The sequence below is a fragment of the Chrysochloris asiatica genome, unplaced genomic scaffold, assembly GCF_000296735.1.
Source record: "Chrysochloris asiatica unplaced genomic scaffold, ChrAsi1.0 scaffold00213, whole genome shotgun sequence".
Classification (NCBI taxonomy): domain Eukaryota; kingdom Metazoa; phylum Chordata; class Mammalia; order Afrosoricida; family Chrysochloridae; genus Chrysochloris; species Chrysochloris asiatica.
In genome coordinates this window covers 112,962-134,637 of record NW_006408731.1, presented here as the reverse complement: position 1 = coordinate 134,637, position 21,676 = coordinate 112,962, and the positions used below count along the sequence as shown (strand labels likewise).

Here is a 21,676-nt window from a genome sequence, read left to right as displayed (position 1 = left end):
GCCATCGAGTCAGTACTGACTCATAGCGACTTTATGCACAGCAGAATGAAACACTGCCTGATCCTGGACTAACCTCACTACTGTTGCCATGCTTGAGTCCATCAATGCTACCACTTGGCCAATCTGTCTTGTTAGGGGTTTTCCTCTAACCCTACACCTTACCAAACATGAGATCTTTCTCCAGAGACTGGTCCCTCCTGACAATATCTCCAAAGTATGAGAGACGAAGTTTGGCTGTCTTGGCCTCCAAGGAACACTCTGAAGGAGCAGTCTGGCTGCACTTCTTCCAAAACAGATCTATTGGTTCTTTTGGCAGCCCATGGCACTTTCAATATTCTCCTCCAACACCATAACTCAAAAGCATAAATCCTTCTACAATCTTCCTTATTCACTGTCCAGTTTTCACATGCATATGAGGTTATTGAAAATACCATGGCTTGGGTCAGGTACACCTTAGTCCTCAAGCTGACATCTTTGCTCTTCAACACTTTAAAAGTTCTTGTGCAGCAGATTTGCCTAATGCAATATGTAGTTTGATCTTTTGACTGCTGCTCCTGTCAGTGTTGATAGTTGATGCAAGAAGAATGAAGTCCTTGACAACTTCAATCTTTTCCCTGTTGATAAGAATGTTGTTCATTGGTCCAGTGGTCAGGATTTATGTTTTCTTTGTATCGAGATGTAATCCATACCGAAGGCTGTGCTCTTTGATCTTCATCAGTAAAGTATTTTAAGTCCTGTTCACTTTCAGCAAGCAAGGTTGTATCATCTGCATAGTGCAGGTTGTTAATGAATCATCCTCCAATCCTGCTGCCACATTTTCCTTCATACAACCCAGCTTCTTGAATTATTTGCTTAGCATACAGGTTGAATAAGTATGGTGAAAATATACAACCCTGTTGCACACCTTTCCTAATTTTAAACCGTTCAGTGTTCCCATGTTCTGTCCAAACAACTGCCTCTTGGTCCAGGTACAGATTCCTCATTAGCACAATTAAGTATTCCGGAATACTCATATTTTGCAATATTGTCCATAGCTTGTCATGATCCACACAATGGAAAGCCTTTGCATAGTCAATAAAGTACAAGTAAGCAACTTTCTGATATTCTCTGTTTTCAGCCAAGATTCATCGACATCAGCAATGATATCCCTCATTCCACGGCCTCTTCTTAACCCAACTTGAACCTCTGGAAGTTCTCTGTAAATGTATGCTTGCAGCCGTTTCTGTATTACCTTTAGTAAAACTTTACTTGCATAGGATATCAAAGAGATTGTCCGATGATTTCCACATTCCACTGGGTCACCTCTCTTTGTAATTGGCAAAAATATGGAACTCTTCCAATTAGTTGGCAATAGTTGTCTGCCAAAGAATAAATAGGCCTACCAAAATCCCACCAGGTGTAATTGTTCTTTCAATAAAGAAACTCAAAACCATTTGAGTTTTTAATGAAAATCCTTCACATTCACCTGTGCTCAATAATAATAATGATAACTTATGATATTAAGAAGTTTCTTTAAAAGCAGTGACCACAAAAGATGAACTCCTAAGTGTGAGGAGATCTGTTTTCATAATAATTTCCTTTTCAGAGAGGGACAGATACATGCACACATGAAAAATAAAGATGTTATGCTGTTTGCGAATAGCTCAAAGCTAAAGCTACCAAAAAAGTAAAAAGGTTTACATGAGTAAAATGTTTTCCATTGCAAAAGGCCTCAGCTCAACCAGAAGAACACAAGAGACACTAAATAAGGTAAGGACATTTACTGCATTTCCCTACATCTACCTACATAGTAATGGTGGAAATCATACTCTACAACCAAGTTACATGTTTTGTGCCACTCTGAAGTGAGTATTGCTTCAAATAGATTGGCTAAATGTACAGTTCCCTTCTGAAACATAAGTGAAAGTATATACAACCAATGAGGCAGCCAACACCCATGGCAGATTTGGCCAATGTCATCCCTACACTGACTGGTTTTGGACACACACCTTATGAAGAGAGACATTGAAGAGCAGGTCAGTGAAGTAGAATAGTCCAGTTGAATCCTTAGAAGTACATAGGAGGATAGAGACCTTCTACACAGTTTCCTTCTATTCAACAAGACACTTGATTTGGATGCTCTAGTCCTGACTTCTTGGATCAACTATCAACACTTATGGAAGCAGCAGTCAAGAAATCAAATGACATATTGCATTAGGCAAATCTGCTGCACAAGACCTTTTCAAAGTGTTGAAGAGCAAAGATGTCAACTTGAGGACTAAGGTGTGCCTGACACAAGCCATGGTATTTTCAATAACCTCATATGCATGTGAAAGCTGGAGAGTGAATAACGAAGACCGTGGAAGAATTGATGCTTTTGAGTTATGGTGTTCCTTGGAGGCCAAGAAACTTCGTCTCTCATACTTCAGACATATTGTCAGGAGGGACCAGTCACTGGAGAAGGATATCATGTTTGGTAAGGTGTCAGAGAAAAAGAGGAAGACCCCTAACGAGGTGGAATAGCCAAGTGGCAGCATGGATGGACTCAAGCGCGGCAACAGTAGTGAGGTTGGCCCAGGATCAGGCAGTGTTTCATTCTGCTGTGCATAAGGTTGTTATGGGTCGGCAGTGACTCGATGGCATCTAGCAACAAGAACAACAACAACAGTCCTAAGTTGCTTTTCCACAACCTTTTTCATCTCTAGTATCATTAACACCATGGAGGAAAATAAAATCAACATAGAAAGCTTGACACTGAGAATAGAGAAAATCCACAAAGGAAAGGTCATGCAAAAAATGACTAGTTTGTTCCATCACTGCCTGCCACGTGGGCTTCAGGACAGTGATTTCATGGATGCACCCCTCAATGAACTGCCAAGGTCAGCTTCAAGTCCATTATGGTTATCCCAGTGTGATACTGACTGCCTTCTGTTCACCTCCTACTCAGGAGATCTAAGCAGTTCTCAGGTGATAAGCCCAGGACACACAGTTGCATGAGCCTGCGGACCTTCTGAGATCACTGCATTGGATTTGGACAAGGGAAGAGATGGGTAGTATGAGGTTTTGGCAGTAGCACCCCCACTGGGGATTAACCTCAGCATCCAGACTGGAGAATGATCCCCCAAGATCACTTGGCCACCAAGAGTTTTGTAAACACCTGCACAGATGGGGTGGATGTCAATTGTGCTGTTCAGCTGGTTTTTGGTCAGTCCACACTTCTGTACAACAGCAAAGTCTTGTGTAACTTCTCCAGCATTTGGACCCAATACATGGAAGCCTAAAACACGTTCATTGTCTTTGATATTACAGGCTATTTTTGCATAACATTTGTTGTTATCTCTGAATGGAATTGTCCACTCTAATGGTCAGAAGTAACTTTGGTAAACATCAATATTTTCTTCCCCAAATTTCTCCACAGCTCTCTCTTCAGAAAACCCACAAGCACCCTATTCCAAAGGAGTAAATACAGTTATTGAAACATTTTCATAGTCACATTTGACCTTAGAGCCAGCATAAAGCCTCTGAGCCAGCAAGCTCCATGCCTGGATTGTTACTGAGGTGAGCTCCAGTTTCCCTCCAATATATCAGCAATGGCATAGATGTAAGTCACATTGGTCTGCTCCTAATCAGTGATGGGAATTTTTCCAGTCTTCTCATTTATCTTCACACCCACAGTTTCTAAACCAATATTTCTTGCACAAGCATCTCATCCTATTACCAACAATACCATATTTATTCTTCTTCAATAGTTTCCTTACTATTTGGTGGACTGGCCTACCACCTTGAGTTGGCCTGGTAACCCTACTTCAATCTTCTCAACTTTTATTGGTACAAATTGTCATATAAATTTGACACTATCTTTTCATATGTTCACCAACTTTCTTGGCAATGTCCTGGTCCAATCCTTTTAGGAGAATTGACTGTACCATAACAGTGACATCTAAACCAATACCGGCAAGAAATCCAGTACATTCCAAAGCAGCATAGCTTGTTCCAACCTCTAGGGTCTTAGCTGTAAGGTAAGGAGAAAAGATAATCACTACTGATGCAGTATTCGCTGTCGCCAAGGATGCCCAAGTAATGTGGCCTTTCACCTGTTGCAATAAGAACTCTCTCTGCTGAGTAAATATTTTTCTTTGCCTTTATTATTAGTTGCCTTAATCCTATGAGGACCAACAAACTGCTCATGACCATTTTCATAGGTGACCCTTTTTTTTCCTGCAGAATCCCCGACAACTGCAGTTCAGAGAGCAGATGTGATTCTGTACAGCTTCTGTCACTTTGTCCCACTCATGTTTAACTGTACCCTTGACTTTCCATCCATAGTTACGTGAGTCTTGTAGGGCTTGCCCTAACAAAGCTGTTTGGTGCTTCAGTTTTTCAGGTATTCAACCCAAATTCACACATGTTCCTCCAAGATCCCATCTAGTTCCAAGAGTATTGAAAAGTGGTTTGATATAAATTTTTTTCATATCTTCAAATTTTTGCTCAGATGAAATGACAAGCATTACAAAGTTATTTTCTTTATAACAAAAAAGGGGGTGGGTAGGTGCAATTCTATCACTAGTGATATTCATGAATATATTAACAAAAAAGTAGTATTATCATTTATTGGTGACAAACACTAAGTTTTACTTATATTCCCTGGAGAGAAAAACTTTGCAGTATAAACATTGAATCAAAGCAGTAGGAACTCTCAAGGCAACCTTACACCTTATCTGGTCCTTATCTGGACGCTAGGCATTCTGAAAACACTCAACACCAAAAGCAAAAGTTTGTATATAAACAAAGGCCATACTTTTCAACCCTACAAAGAAATGCAATTAACACCATAAAAGCACTCAGGAAAATCCATCTGCAGTTTCAATGCACTACCTGGAGATCATGTCCTGTGGCACAGTGGAAGCTATGGGTCTTGATGCACAAAATCGTTTTTTATAATCTTTGAAACAAAGATCAAAGTTCATTTAAGTCATTGCATTAACCCAAATAAAAATAAAATAGCAAAAGTTCAAATCATCATTTGAAGTTTTTCAAATGTCCAAAAGTGTCCTATTTATACAACGGTGGGAGACTTTTATCAGAGGTTTCTGAAAGCCCAGGACTGTTCAGCTAAACCAGAGGGTAAACAATTTGCATCACGGAAGTGGTCATGAGTCACTGAGTTCAATAAGATAAAAAGTGATAGTCACCTGCACACGTATATGATCTTTGATGGTTAGATTACTGAGAAAATCAGTTTCAAACAAGCTTTTAAACTGTGCTACATATCTAGATACATATATATATATATATGTAGTTATTGTTGTTGTTATGAAGTGCCGTCGAGTCGGTTCCGACCCATAGTGACCCTGTATAGGATTTCTGAGGAGCAGTTGGTGATCTTGAACTGCCAATCTTGCAGTTCAAATGGCTTTGCAGTCTGGCGCATTAACCCACAGTGCCACCAGAACTCCAGATAGATAGATAGATAGATAGATAGATAGATAGATAGATAGATAGATAGATAGATAAGAAACTTTCCAATAAAAATTTTATATAGTGTCATTTTAATTGAAAGAAAATAATGAAACTAAGACTGTATCTTGTGCTCCCTAGCCTACTAATCTACTTTATACTACTATAGATTAGTTTGCCTTTTCTAGAATTTAATGTGAATGAAATCATGTCATTCTTTGATACTTATTTTCTTTTGCTGGGTATATGGTTTTGAGTATGATTTGTAGTTGCTGGGTTGTACTGCATTATATAGATATTGTGTACTTTAGTTATTTTCTCATTGGTAGTGAACAAATACATATTTTCTAATGTAGGGATACTGCAAATAAAACATTTGATGAATATTTGTGTATGAGTCATTTTGATGACAAATGTTTTCTTTTTTTGGCAAATACTTAGGGCTGAACTACCAAACATTCATTGCCTTGAGTCGATTTTGATTCATAATGATCTTAATATGAAAGAATACAACTTTCCTATACAGTTTCCAAGATTGCAAGTCTTATGGAAGATGGCAGTCCAATTTGACTCAAACAAAGCAGCTGGTGGTTTCAAATTGCTGAACTTTGGATTAATAGCTGGACACTTTAAACTGCTCTGTCACCAGGATTTCTTTTAAAGACTAGATTGTTGTTGCTGTTGTTGTTAATTGCTGTCGAGTAGGTTCTGAGTCATAGAGACCCTGTATAGGGTTTCCAAGGAGTAGCTGGTTGGCTTGAACTGCCGACCTTGAGGTTCAAACTGACCCTGCAGTCCAGAGCATTAATCCACAGCACCACAGCAGGACTTCCAGGTTGTTGGTGTTTTTAATGACCGTCGAGTCAGTTCCCACCCATAGCGACCCTGTCTAGGGTTTCCAAGGAGCAGCTGGTGAGATTCAGCCACCAACCTTGCAGTTCAAATGACTTTGCAGTCTGGCGCATTAACCCACAGCGCCAGACCAGGAATCCTAGGTTAGCTACTATTATATGGTATGTGTTTGTCTAACTTTTCAAAAAAATTGTCACTTTGATTTTCAGAATTATTGTTCCATATTACTTGAGATGGCAATCAACAACAGCAAGGAGGTTTTAGATGTGACAAAGAAAAGCAAACCCTCTTGGTGCTTTTCAAATGGGGAACTTTTGGGGAAAAGGGAGTGGGGAAAGGGTGGTAAATAAAAGGAAATATGCTCTATGCATGATGGGTTAAGTCACTATTGAAATTCAATATTACAACTGTTCATCATTACCATTTTATAGCATTTGGAGTGTTGATTTTCATTGCAGTGTTTCTTGGCTACAGAAGGTTAGAGAAAATGAAATCTCTTTATCATTAACTCTGGCTTCCATTAAGAGAGCCAAAACAAAACAAAACAAAAAACCCTGGATTCTCCAGGGAATCTGCATGTTTTAAAAGATGTTTGATTCTTGGTAAGAAAGACCAGAAGTTGGTGTTTAGTTGTGGTTGCTACTCACACATCAAAATACCTGAGGTGAGTTTTCCAATCATTAATTAGGAAAGAGGGAAATCCTTTATGGAAACTCTGCCAGACCTTATGCTCTTTTAATTGAGTTTGAAAAAGCAAAATCTAAGCAAATATCTCTGAAAAAGAACAGATTAACTAAATCCAAAGATCAAATTTATATAAATGTATTATGATAATGAGTCATTTAAGGAAAATCAGTTAATTGAGAAATTTTAGTATTTTGTGTGTCTATGTATGTATTTGGTAAAACAACTGTGAAACATTTCAACAAAGAACACATGATAAAACCATAAGTATGGATGGATATGCTTTAGAGGAATTATGACTTTACCTCAATGCTCCTGTGTGCCTTTTATTAATACTTAGAAATTTTTAAATGCAATGTAACACAGTCAATTGGAGTCCTATTTTGGGGACTTAGATTTCAATCATGTTACTTAAAGTACTCGGAATCCTATTTTTTTCTAAAAAAAATGAAGCTTATCTCCTAATAGCTAAATATGTGTGGACTGAATAAAATTTATTCAATGATGATTTCTAACATGGTGTCTTTCTTTCAAAATGAACATTGAAAATGTTAGGTTTTTGTTTCTTGTTTTTCTTTTCATGTCTTGCTTGTTGGAAGATAATTATTACTTATGCAATTTGGGCGGGCTAAAATATTCATGAACCAAAGTAAAACTAAGTATGGAAAACAAGGTTGTTTATCATTTTGCCAATTCAAGAAAAAAGAGGACAAAATAAAAGGAGTTTATATGGAAGAAAATATTTTGGGAGCTCTAACACAATTGCTATAAATTGTTTTCTAGTTCCTCCTATTTTCCTTTAATTCGTATGAGCTTTTGATGGAATCTGATAAAGTTAGGGAGATTTTAGACAGTTTAATTTTATACTTCATTTTCACAGAGTAAGACAAAAGACTTAAATTTGGAAGCCCGACTAAAATTTTTGAACATTTTACTTTATTCAATATCCATTCTTATTGTAAGTCTAAAATCACTGGCCCATTTCAGACATAGACTGCCCAAATGCCAGAAAGGTTCATTCTTCAGGGAAGAGAAGTGTAAGAGTGAGGATAAGCCTGAAGTGTTTGCACTCTCAAAATGATAAGGAATATTGAGCATTGTCTTTCCGGACTATATGTCATTTGGCCTTGTACCCTGAAATTATGGACCTGCACACTCAAGTCAAGTGACAAATTTTCTAAATATATTTAGTTATGGCAAATCTTTGCTCCCTATTAGTGTTGTTAAGTGCCCTTGAGTTGGTTTGGGCTCATAACCACATTAAACGAGGCTTCTGAAGAGTGGCTGGTAAGTCCAGTGCTTACCCTACAATGCCACACATTTGCTCTATCACTGCTGTTGTGGTTAAGTGCCATGAAGTAGGTTCGCACTTATAGCAAACCTGTATATGTTTCCCAAGGAGCAACAGGTGGGTTTGAACTGCCGTCCTTCTGGTTTACAGTCCAATGCTGATCCTATAGCATCTCACCAGGAGTCCTTGCTCTTTTATAGTCATGCATGTATTTGTCATCACCCTGAAAGGGGTCTCATTAGGAGTTACTGGATAAAGTGGGAAGAAAATGTAGAAATAAATTAAAAGATTCGGTTTAGTGGTCTGAAAGGAGACTGATAGAACCTCTGAGATTAAGGTTCTTAGATATTTTTCAGGCCTGGAACCGAACTTCTTCCCATGGCTCAACTTTCAGCCAAATGACAAATAAGCTTATCAACTCAACAGGGAGGTTAGCACTCTCCTTAGAACAATAAACCATTCAAGATCAGAAGGGCAGCATCTGCACAGGGTTAAAGTTTAAAATACATGTGGGCATAGGAAAGAAGGACAAATGGAAACAGTAAACCCAGGGTGAATGTGGGAAGAGCTCTGCTACTTTATAGAGATTATGATCCATGCCACATTGTTCAATAGAAAACCAATTTGTTCTGTAGACTTTCACAAAAATCAAAATAAAATATAAAAAAAAACAAAACTTTAAGGAGCTCTGATAGTGTGGTGATTATGAGTCAGGCTGCTAATCTCACTGTCTAGCAACTCAAAACTGACAGTGATTCCACAGAAGAAAGATGAAGCTTTCTGCTCCCACAAAGATTTACAGCCTCGGAAACCCTATATATACAGGTTTGCTATGAGTCAGAAATGACTCGACTGCATATAACCACCACCACCATAAGGAATGGGGATAGAGTCCTTCCATAAGGGTGAGTATTCTTCCAATGATCATTTCTAAGAAAATGAGTTACTAAAAAAAAAATTTTAAAAAATGGTGAGCTGTCACACTATAGAGCCCCGAAAGGTTTTCATGCTCCAGTTTTTGCAAAAAATCTCCTAGAACTCACACAGATGGAAGTAAATAAATCCAGGAACCTGATGTACTCATTGTGAAATGACTCATCACCCATTATTACCAAAAAGGGACTCTGGTGGCACAGTGTTTACCCACTTAGTTGCCTACTGAAGGTTCAAATCTACCAGCTGCTATGCAGGATAAAGATGTTTCAGTCGGTTTCCATAAAGATTGTTGTTGTTGTTGAGTACCGTGGAGTTGGTTCTGACTCATAGTGACCCTAGATATGGTTTCTGAGGCTATAAATCTTTACGGGAGCAGAACACTTCATCTTTCTCCCGTGGAACTGCTGGTAATTTTGATCTGCTGACCTTGAGGTTGGCAGCCCGACTTGTAACCACTATGCTACCAGAGGAAAACCTATGGGGCAATTTTAGTTTGTCCTATAGAGTCACTATTGGAGTCCTGGTAAGGCATTCTAGAGAACGGACTTGACTGCTAATTACTAGGTGGGCAATTTAAACCTAAGAGCCGCTTTTTGGAAACCCTATGCAAGGTCACTATGAGGCAGAACTGACTCAATAGAACTTAAAAATCACAACAACTAAGAGTTCTGGTGTGGAGCTGCTGGTTAATACACTGTACTGCAAAGTTGGTTGTTCAGGCTCACCAGCCTCTCCTCGGAAACCCTGTACAGGGTCCTTAAGAGTCAGAATCGACTTGACCGCACTTAATAACAACAACAACAGCAAGGTCACTATTAGTCTTAATTGACTAGAAGGCAGTGGGTTTGGTTTTCTGTACCTTATTAAAGGTGCTTGATTATTTTCCTTCCACACAGTCTCAAACACTGGACGATGAACCAAACTTTAATTTCCTCATTCTCAGAAATATGTATCTGTTTATTCCTTATGAGCTTCCCTTATGATGATGCAAAGAAAGGGAAGAGAAGGTGAATGAAAAGAAGATTTGTAGAGAAACCAAAAAATGATAAAGGAAAGTAGACACTGACTCTGAAAGTAGCCAGTAAGTATTTCCTTTGCAAAAGTAGTTTTGCTATCGATTTCAATGTGTTTTAAATGAAATAAGACGATAACAGACAATATTACTATACTACTTGACCTTTGAGTTTAGAGTTATTGGGGCTTTCCTTATGACAAAACTGTTTGACTGTAAAGAACCTTAGCAATTATGCTGTCCAACCAATTAATACATTTTAAAATTCACAATATTTTCGTTTTTCTCTAAAAGGTTATTCAATATGCTAAAATAGAGCACTGTCCTATAAAAAATACAACTCACTTAATTTCTGATATATGTATTCAATGGCTAATTATTCTTGTTTTGATTTGCTTCTAACTAAAAAAATGCAATATGATTCATTATTGGAAATGCAAGTTGATGGGTTTTTAAGTAAAGCAAATAAAGCTATTCTCCAGTGAGAGGAACAGTTTTCAACCATGACTGTTTACTAGTGTAGATTGTGGTATGCATGTTTGGACCATAATCAACTAGGGAACAGCTATTACATAGCAAGAAAATAGTCAATAATTATTTAAGTAGCAATGATGCACAAATTATTATTTTTAATTTACCCCCTACATTTTTCACATTCTTTTTTCCTCAAGCTCTTTCCACAATAAATTTCTTCAAAATGATAATGGCAAATATAACCACACTAAGTGGATTCCTCCTCATGGGGTTTTCTGATATTCGAGAGCTACATATTTTACATGGCTTGCTGTTCTTGGCGGTGTACCTGTTAACCTTAGTAGGTAACCTCATCATTATCATCATCACTACAGTGGACCAGCATCTCCAAGCCCCAATGTATTACTTCTTAAAGCATCTTTCCCTTTTGGACCTCTCCTTCATTTCTGTCACGGTCCCCCAGTCCATTAACAATTCTCTGATGGATGATGGCTATATTTCTCAAGGTCAGTGCATACTCCAGGTTTTCATCTTCACATCTCTGGCTTGGTCTGAGATGGCCATTCTCACAGTGATGTCTTATGACCGCTATGCCGCCATCTGCTTCCCATTGCACTACGAGGTCATCATGGATCCCAATAAGTGCCAGTGGGCTGTGATAGCAGTATGGCTAAGTGGAAGCATTTCTGGAATCTTGTTCACAGCAACCACATTCTCCATCACATTCTGTAAGTCCAAAATAGTCCACCAGTTCTTCTGTGACACCCCCCAGTTGCTAAAGCTCTCTTGCTCCAATGATTATCTTGGAGTGATTGGAGTGGCGGCTTTCTTGTCTGCAATGGCATTCATCTGCTTCATCTCCATTGTCTTCTCCTATATCCACATCTTCTCCACAGTACTAAGAATGCCCTCTGATGAGGGCAGATCCAAGGCCTTCTCTACCTGCCTGCCCCACCTCTTTGTTGTCTCATTTTATCTCTTCATGGGTATGTTTGCATTCCTAAAACCAACTTCAGATTCTCCAACTGCTTTTGATCTTATGGTTTCCATCTTTTACGCAGTCATGCCTCCAATACTCAACCCTATTATCTACAGTCTGAGGAATGAGGCCATGAAGGAAGCTTGCAGAAAGTTACTATTGGGTAGACAATTCACCAAGAAAAAATCACATTTTTCCTGTTGTTGATGACTGGATAATATTTTGCATAAGGAAGATGTTAAATAATATTGAATTTCCTTTATATATGTGGTATTAACAAAAAGCAATAATATTTTCTTTTCCTGTGCATTAATAATACAATATAAACACTGTCATTAGGCAACTCTTCGTGTAATTCTGACCTTTTTTATTTTTTAAAACCATTTGTTCATTCTTTCAGATAAAGAGAAAATAAATATGTATACCATTATAATATAGGCCCCTTAGTCTTCTTTTGTGGTGTTATTCCACTGGAATGCTAACCACAACATCAGCAGTTCAAACCCATTAGCTGTTCCATGGGGTAAAGATGAAGTTTTCTGATTCTGTTCTCAGATGCCCTATACAGGATCATAGCAACAACTCTTCATCCCCTAGCTATATATATGGGCACAGACACAACAATTATACAACAATTATAAGCATACCTTCAATTTTTGGCACTAAATAGGCAATATTACAGCAAAGAACACATAGTGACAATTTTCCCTAAAACCCAACTAAACAAATCAACTATTTATAATCCATTTATTTAATTTCTAATGTCCATCTTAATTTTTATGTTTATAATTACCAATTTTTCATTTTGGTGCAAGAAACCTTGGTAGGATAATGGTTGAAAGCTTGTTTGCTAGCCAAAAGATTGGTAGTGTGAACATATGCAGTATCTCTGCTGGAGAAAAACCTGGCAATCTATTTACAGAGAGTTTCCAGCATAGACAATCTTATTTTTAAGATTTGACAGTTCTAGTCTGTCACATAAATCCCTATATGTTGAGAATTGATTCAACTGTACACAAAAACAATGTATAGTTATATAGTTTTGCTTTCCTAATATTCATGCATGCATGGCACTCAATGGAATCCATTTCATAATACAGTAAACCCTACCTGGGCCTTGTGTGGGTGGAAACCTGTCAAATATTTTCCATTAAAACAAGACTGCACTCTGTTAAAGGTAGAAAATTTGCAACACCTGGAAAAACAAGACAGTCTGGTTGACTTCCTCTCTCAGAGGTTTTACTGTATATTTAACTATTCACCTATTCTATAATATAGGTTATTTTTAATTTTAAAATCTTATATATAATGCTGAACATGATAGTACTATTATCCATAATCCCAAAGAATAGCGTTGTTAAATCAAAGTGCATAAAAAGTTCAAGTCTCTTGAACGTTCATTGATTTCTGACCAGATCAAACCATTTTATGTGGCCATTAGCCATAAATGGTGTTCTCACATCTTCTCCATGTCTCATGGGATTTTATTAACATAAGATAGGTTTACACAGAATATATTGTTCTTGTTGTTTTTAAATGTCTTTGTGTCAGGTGTGACTCATAGTGACCCTGTAGAGCGTTTCCGAGGAGTAGCTGGTGAGTATGAATTGTCGACTTTGTTGTTTAAAGCCATTTTGCTGTCAGTCAAGTGTTTATACTATGTCGCCATACGTATTAGGTGACTGAAATTATTCTAGGTTTCAGAAACACTGAAGTGAATAATATATACACAGAATTTGATATTATAGCATTCTTGAATGTCTGCCATTTTTAAAGCAGTAAAATTTTACATTTTGTAATTTTTTAAAAAGTCTTGACAACTCCAGTTAGTGAAATTTGATTGTAATATTTATTTATTACTTTTTCACTTTACCAATTTCACTTGTATATATTTTTCTGTTTTGTCAATTTTATTAAAAGTTTTATAAACATAATAATTATTTTATGGCAAAAAGTTGTATTCTTTTTTATTTCTGGCTACTTTTTCTATGAAAATCTTATAAATTTAATATGTACAAAAGTAAATAAAAATGTATTACTACTAGGGTCCCAGTTGATACATTCTGTGTTTAAATATGTTCCTGTTATCAGTAGATGGCTAAAGACACATTCCTTGGTAATACACTAATTTTTGTATCATTAGGGTGCCTTAAAAAAAAAACAAAGGTTCAATCAAACCAGTGACTGCAGGGCCAGGTAAATTCTAGGCAGAGAGCTCAGCTCAGAAGGGCAATGAAACTGTATTTTTTTTTTTTTTTTTTAAGTTTAAAAGTAATATTCTGTATAGATTTTTTTAAAGGACACAGACAATCACAGGCGCTTCTGAGGAAGAAGTTTTAATAAAATGGAAAAGTGCATTGTTCAGAAAAAAGAAAACCAATCAAAAAACAAAAAAACAGCAGGCAAGTTGCACTGAGGAATTTTTCCATCACCAGAGTGCACCTGCTCATTCTTCCAGAGTAGCAAGTGCTGCCATCAGATAATTTCGTTGGGAAACCTTATCCCTTCCATCTTATAGCTCTGTTCTTAGCCCTTTTGTTGTTGTTAAATGCAATTGAGTAGGTTCTGACCCATAGAAACCCTGTACAGGGTTTCTGAGGAGCAGCTGGTAAGCCTGAAATGCTGACTTTGCAGTTCACACACACTTTGTAGTCCAGCGCATTAACCCACAGTGCCACACTCAAAAGAACACAATCTGAATCACTTGAAGATGTCACAACACTATTGTTTTGATGTGTTTTAAATGGAAAAATGCATAATACTTCAGAGCAGGATTAAACCTTCGCTTTAGGAGTTTATAGACCTAGACGGAGGATATCTTAAGAAACAATAGCTTCAATTTTTGATAGTTTAATTTAATAAAATGTTCTATGATTTTGTAGCGATATTTTTTTTAACTTATCCTCATAATTTTGTAAATTGTGGCAGTAAGGCTTAACCAGCTTATACTATATCAGATCATAGTCTTCAATGTTTAATACTGAAATATTTTCTCCTTAATTATTAGAGTACTCAATATACCTGCAATATTGTGTGCATCAGATTTTTTGAAGTTGTATACTAGTTATTATCTTAGCAAAATTTCTGAAATAATTACTTTATATAACTAATATTTTAATATGACTAATGAATCACCAAGTTAGCTTAGCTATTTTTGTTTCTAGTCTTATGCTCACAATTCTTATTTATTATTTTGTATCTGTAATTTATGATAAGCAAATAATGTAGTAATTAAAGTTTGCTGCAATACTTTGGGCAGTAGATTCATTCTTTGGTTTATAAAGTATTTTTATTATCTTTAATTCTTATTCTCACACATGGATTTTTAACCTCTTCATCCATTCTAAAAAATACGGTGTTTGTTCATGAAATGATTCAGTCATTCAATATGTATCAATGAATTTGAGGAGTGTTTGCTGCTTAATATTATAGTTTGTTTTCAGCAAAAAATAAAATTGAAATTTTGTATCAAGTCAAATGTTTTAATTATCTTTATTAAAGTACTGGTGTGGCACTATGGGGTAATGCACCAGACTGCAAAGCCATCTGAACTGCAAGGTCCGTGGTTCAAGCTCACCAGCGGTTCATTGGAAACCCTATACAGGGTCACTATGGGTCGGAACCAATTCAATGGCACTTAACAACAACAACAACGACAACAACATTCCCAATAGGGTTACTTTGTAATTTTACATTTGTGTTATTAATATGGATTTATATAATTAGTGGAGTACTGGGATGGTGCTGGACTGCAAAGCTGGTTTGATTCGCAAAGTCGATGGTTCAAGCTCACCAACAGCTCCTTAGAAACCCTATACAGGCTTGGTAAGGGTTGAAACAGACTCGACAGCACTGAACAACAACAATAACCATCATTAATATAAACCTGACTCATGCATTGCAGTTACCTAGTATCTTGGAAAAGTACCTTAAGTTATGGGAATCCCCACATTGCTATTATTGATATTGTTGTTGTTAGGAACCACCACCTTGCTTCCAACTCATAGTGACTCAATGCATAACATAACAAAACAATACCCAGTCCTGCACCATACTCATAATTCTTTTTAAACTTGAGTCTATTGCTGCTGCCACTGTGCCGATCTCTCTTACACTGACCTTCCACTTTACCAAGCATTATGTCTTTCTGCACTGACTTGCTATTACCACCAAAAGCAGAACACAAAAACTCAGTTTTTGGGAATACCTTATAATTGAAATACCAGCATAGGATTTAGGTTTTAAGATAAGATGCTATAGTCTGAGACTTCAATTTAAGAAGAGCAATGCCAGAAAGAACAACCTCTGAGGTTGTTGTTTGAAGTGCTAAGCTTTGAAGAACTTATATTCACAGCCTACCAGTGAAAACACTATTATATTTTGATGTATAAATGGACAGGAATATATTATTAGTGAGTACATTCACTTTTTTCTGTCTTGACCTTTAATGAAAACATCTCATAAGTGACCACAATGTGTAGCTTATAGCAAAAGTTATATGAAAAAATGAAATGAAATAAAATAGAAAAAGACAAGAAATGTATCACAGTAACAATTGACAGTTTGTAATATTTAATTCCCACCACTTTTCTATCAGCTAGTCATACTGTGGTGGCTTGAGTTTTGCTGTGATACTGGAAACTATGTCAAAGGTATTTTAAATACTAGTAGGGGCACCTAAAGTGGACAGGTTTCAGCTGAGCTTCCAGATTAAGAAGGACTTGAAAGAAGACAAACATGAATATTTCTGAATGTTTAGTCTCTTAAAACATTATGAATAGCAGTGGAACTTTGTCAGAAATAGTGCCAGAAAATGAAAACATTATGGAAAATTCTGGATATATAGTGTAGGAAGATGAGACCTTCAGGTTGGAAGGCACTCAAAATATGAAGGGAGAAGAGTTGCCTCCTCAAAGTAGAGTACACATTGATGACACAAGTAAACTTTCATGAACTTCATTTGCTGATGGGCACAACTCAAAATGAGGAGAGAGAGTTGTAAGCATCCATTAATAATGAGAACATGGAATGTATGAAGTATGAATCTAACAAAATAGGAAGTTGTCAAAATTTAAAAACAGAACAAAAGGATCAATATCCTAGACATGAGTGAGCTGAAATGGACTGGTATTGACAGTATTGAATCTGGCAATCGTATAATTTACTATATCAGAAACGACAAACTAAAATAGAATGGCGTTGCATGCATCATCCAAAATAACATTTCAAGCTTGCAACTCCATGTAAAGAAAACAAAATCCTGAATGGACAAATCAATAACATCATGATAAATGGAGAAAAGTTTGAAATTGCCAAAGACTTCGTTTTTCTAGGATCCACATCAAAACTCATGGAAACTGCTATCAAGAAATCTAATGATGTGTTGCATTAGAGAAACCTGTTACACAAGACCTCTTAAAAGTGTTCAAGAGCAAAGATACCAGTTTAGGACTAAGATGCCTGACCCCAGCCACGGCATTGTCAATAGCCTCATACTCATATGAAAGATAGACAATGAATAAGGAAGACCACAGAAGATATGTTGCCTTTGAGTTTTAGTGTTGGAGAAGAATACTGAAAAAGTACCATGGACTGGCAGAATAACAAACAAATCTATCTTGGAAACTTGCAGCTAGAATATTCTTTAGAAGCCTGGTTGGCAAGACTCTGTCTCTCATACTTCAGATATATTATCAGGAGGGACCATTGCCTAGAAAAAAAGCATCATGCTTGGTAAAGTGGGGGGGTCAGCCAAAAAGAGAAAGCACCCCCATTAGATGGATTGGTATAGTGACTGTGTCAATGGGCTCAAGAGTGAAAAGAAATGTGAGGATGGCACATTTTACAGGGTAGAATTTTATTCCGTTGTGCACAGGGATGCTATGAGTTAGAATGTACTTGATGGCATCTAACAACAACAATATTTAATTGAGATATTTTAATAAATATTTTATGTTTATAAAATATAAATATAAAAATTTTACAAACCGTTATGTGTAGAGTGTATTGTTCTTTATACACCACTAGGATTTTTCCTCCTTTCCATTTCCCCTAAAAGGATGTTGTTAGATGCTGTCCATTAGTTCCCACTAATAGCGAATCTCTGCATAACAGAAATTATTTGTATCATTAATGCTAAATACTACATTAATGCTAAATACTAGATATTATCTTTACCCTATATTTGATTTTTCACTCATTCTATGATTTCTTTTGATATGTAGATATTCTAATTGTAAGTTGTGAAAGTGCTTAAATAAATTGTTTTAAACAAATATACATATGTAAAGTATACACATATATAAGGAAGTCTGGTATAGTGGTCACATATTGGGCTGTTAACTTAAAGGTTAGCCGTTCAAAACCGTAAGTCTTCAACTGGAGAAGGATTAAGCTTTATGTTCTCGGAAAAATTTACAACCTCGGAAACTCTATACATGGTCAGTAAGTGTCAGAACAGACTCCATGGCACACACAACCACCAACCAACATACATACACATATATTGTTGTTGTTAAGTGCTGTTGAGTCAGTTTCAACTCATAGGGACCCTGTATAGGACTTCCACAGAGCTGTTGGTGAGTTTGAACCACTGACCTAGCAGTACAACCAACCTTTCAGTCCAGCGCTTATCCTACTGTTCCATACAATCATGATTGCTGTTAATCTAATCGATTCTGACTCACAGCAACCATGTACATGGTTTCCTAGGAGCAGCTGGTGAATTTGAACCACTGACCTTTCAAATTCAATCTATATTGAGGTCAAGTGCTTATCCTACACCTCCATACCAGGACTTCATCGGTATATAAATATATGTTGTTGTTGTATCATGTTGTTAAGTGCTGTCAAGTCAGGTCCAACCTACAGTGACCATGTATAGGGTTTTTGAGGAGCAGCTAGTGACCTTGAAACACTGATCTTGCTGTTCAAACTGACTTTTGAGCTCAGTGAATTAACCCACAGTGCCACACAAGGACTCCATATTGTTGTTGTTTAAATTAGATGCCATCTCATAGCGATCCTATGCACAACAGAATGAAACACTGTCTGGTCCAGCAGCAACCTCACAGTTGTTGCTATGCCTAAGGCCATTGCTGCAGCCACTGTGCCAATCAATCTCATTGGGGGTCTTCCTCTTTTACTCTGACCCTCCATTTTACCAAACATGATATCCTTCTCCAGGGACTGGTCCCTCCTGATAATAAGTCCAAAGTATGAGAGATCATATCTGCCCTTTGTGGCTTCCAAGGAGCACTCTGGCTGTAAATCTCCCAACACAGATCTATTTGTTTTTATGGTGGTCCATGGTACTTTCAATATTCTGCTCCAATACAGTAACTCAAATACATTAATTATTATTGGTCCAGTGGTCAGGATTTTCATCAGTCAGTATTTTGAGTCATCTTCACTTTCAGCAAGCAACGTTGTATCATCTGCATATTACAGGTTGTTAATGAGCCTTCCCCCAATCCTGATGCCACATTTTTCTTCATGTAATCCACCTTCTCAGATTATTTTTTCACCATACAAACTGAATAAGTATGGTGAAATAATACTCACACTTTTCATAATTTTAAAACATTCAGTGTTCCCTTTTCTGTTCAAACAGCTGCATCTTGGTCTATGCACAAAATCCACATAAGCATAATCAAGTGTTCTGGAATAATCATTCTCCACAATGTTGTCCATAGCTTGTCATGATCCACACAATCGAAAGCATTTGCATTTTCAATAAAGCACAGGTAAACATCTGTCTGGTATGCTCTGCTTCCAGGCAAGATCCATCTGACATCAGCAATGATATCTCTTGTTCCATGTCCTCTTCTGAATCCTGCATAAGCCTCTGGAAGTTTTCTGTCGATGCATGGATGCAGCCTCTTTTTATTATCTTTAGTAAAACTTTACTCTCATGGATTATCAATGATATTGTCAGATGATATGTGCATTTCCTTGTGTCACTGTCGGGGGTCGGCCTCAACATGAGGGTTCGGTTCACAAAGTTGGGAGATCTGGCGGTGACAGAGACAGAGAAAGAATACACACAAAGACGCAAAGAGAGAGAACACAAAACACCCCGAAACCAGAATTGATGCGACACTGGCGGGCGGACCCTGGACTACTGATATCGTGGCCCCTGCAGGCAGTAAAGCACGGCCCTGCAAACCTTAACGCATGCCTTGCCAGCTGTAACGCCTCGCATGCCAGCCGTAAGACATGGCCTGCAAGCCATAATGCATGCGGACTTGGGTCTGCCCCCCGTTTTATTTCGGGGAGGAGCTTTACACAAAGGAAGGCAGGTTTATTAAGACGGGGTACAGAAGTGAAATGTGATTAATCGTTCAACACAGGACACAATGATTTACAGGAATCAAATTCTAAAACATACATCACAAATTGTCTTGATAATCTAACATCCTTAATTTTCCAGAAATTCAAGCAAATTACTATATGGTACTTTTCAGATTCGAATCCCAGGTCAGCAACTCGGTTTCTCCAGGCTAATTAACATACCTATAGCACCTAATCTTGAATGGGAGAAGGTGAAAAGAATTGGGAGGAGTCCCGCTGAGTCGGCTACCTGACTGAGATTTGCAAGAGAAAGCAAGACACCTAGCTGAATGGTTTTGAACCTGGGGGCTATCCAAGCAGGCAGACACCTATTATTCTTAGGACAAAACCCCCGGACTACACCTTGGGGAAACTTGGCTTTTGGAACTTCCCAGCAAACTTGGTTTTGTAGCTTTTTACAGCCTCGGCTTTAGGAGCAGTTTTTTGCTTTAATATTTGTCCATGGGTATAAATGGTTCATGTATAAGTTATTATCAAATATAACTGAATAATTTGATAAAGACCATTTTGGATGAGCTTGCCCTGTTGCCAGAGTTTGTTCCTCAGAAAGACTTGTTCTTAGAACCTTAAGCACTGCCAACACAGTGGAGACATTAAGAGGCGCACATAAGAAACCATTTTCTCAGAGGCTGCAATTACAGGGGTTCGAAGCATAGAGTGAATTAAGAGAACTAAAGAGAATTATACAGAGCTGGCCCCACAGTGAGTTCATAAAAGCCAATGACCTGGGACGTCCGGAGGTTACTTCCTTGGGCCCACAGGGTCTCTGGCCAGCAGGTTGAAGCGCGGTCACATGCTGGAATTTTCGTCCATGACACAGGTCCTCAGCACCCCAATACCTGCGGTCTGTAACATGTCACCTATCTTTGGAATGGGCATATATACAGATCTATTCCAGTCCATAAGCCAGGTAGTTTTCTTCCAAATTTCTTGGACTAGAGGAGTGAGTGCCTCTAGTGTTTCATTAGTTTGTTGGAAGATTTCAATTTGTAATCCATCTCTTCCCAGTGCTTGTTCTTTGCCAATTCCTTCATTTCCCCTTGGACATCTTTCAGTATCATTGGCCTTTCATCTTATGCTACCTCTTGAAATGGTTGAACATTAACCACTTCTTTATGGTACAATGACTCTGTATTTCTTCCATCTTTTTCCTATGCTGTCTACATTATTCAATATTTTGCCTACAGAATCTTTCAATATTTCAAGTTGAGGCTTGAATTTTTCTTCAGTTCCCTCAGCTTGAGATATGCTGAGCGTGTTCTTCCCTTTTGAATCTCTGACTACAGGTCTTTGCGCATTTCATTATAATATTTGACTTTTGTCTTCTGGAGCTGACATTTGAAATTTTCTGCTCAGCTCTTTTAACTTTTCATTTCTTCCATTTGCTTTAGCATCTCTATGCTGAAGTACAAGTTTCAGAATCTCCTCTGACATCCATTTTAGTCTCTCCTTTTTTGTCTTCTTAATAACTGTTTGCTTTTTTCTGTTTGATGTTCTTGATGTCATTCCACAACTCTTCTAATCTTTGGTCTTTAGTGTCTAACACATCACATCTGTTTTTCAGATGATCTATAAATTCTGATTGGACATATTCAAGGCCATATTTTGGCTCTCATGGAGTTGTTTTAATTTTCTCCAGGTTCAACATGAACTTGTATAT

At 37.4% G+C, this 21,676-nt stretch overlaps 1 protein-coding gene and 1 pseudogene across 1 annotated transcript; one reads left to right on the top strand and one right to left on the bottom strand.

The window, feature by feature from the left end:
* Positions 1-2,942: 2,942 nt before the first annotated feature.
* LOC102836639 lies at positions 2,943-4,487 on the bottom strand (annotated as a pseudogene).
* Positions 4,488-10,908: 6,421 nt separating this feature from the next.
* Positions 10,909-20,429, top strand: LOC102836258 (olfactory receptor 14J1-like). Its single transcript, XM_006872836.1, has 2 exons — positions 10,909-11,849; positions 20,396-20,429. Exons 1-2 carry the CDS (start codon positions 10,909-10,911, stop codon positions 20,427-20,429), a joined length of 975 nt encoding a protein of 324 aa, XP_006872898.1.
* Positions 20,430-21,676: the final 1,247 nt, after the last annotated feature.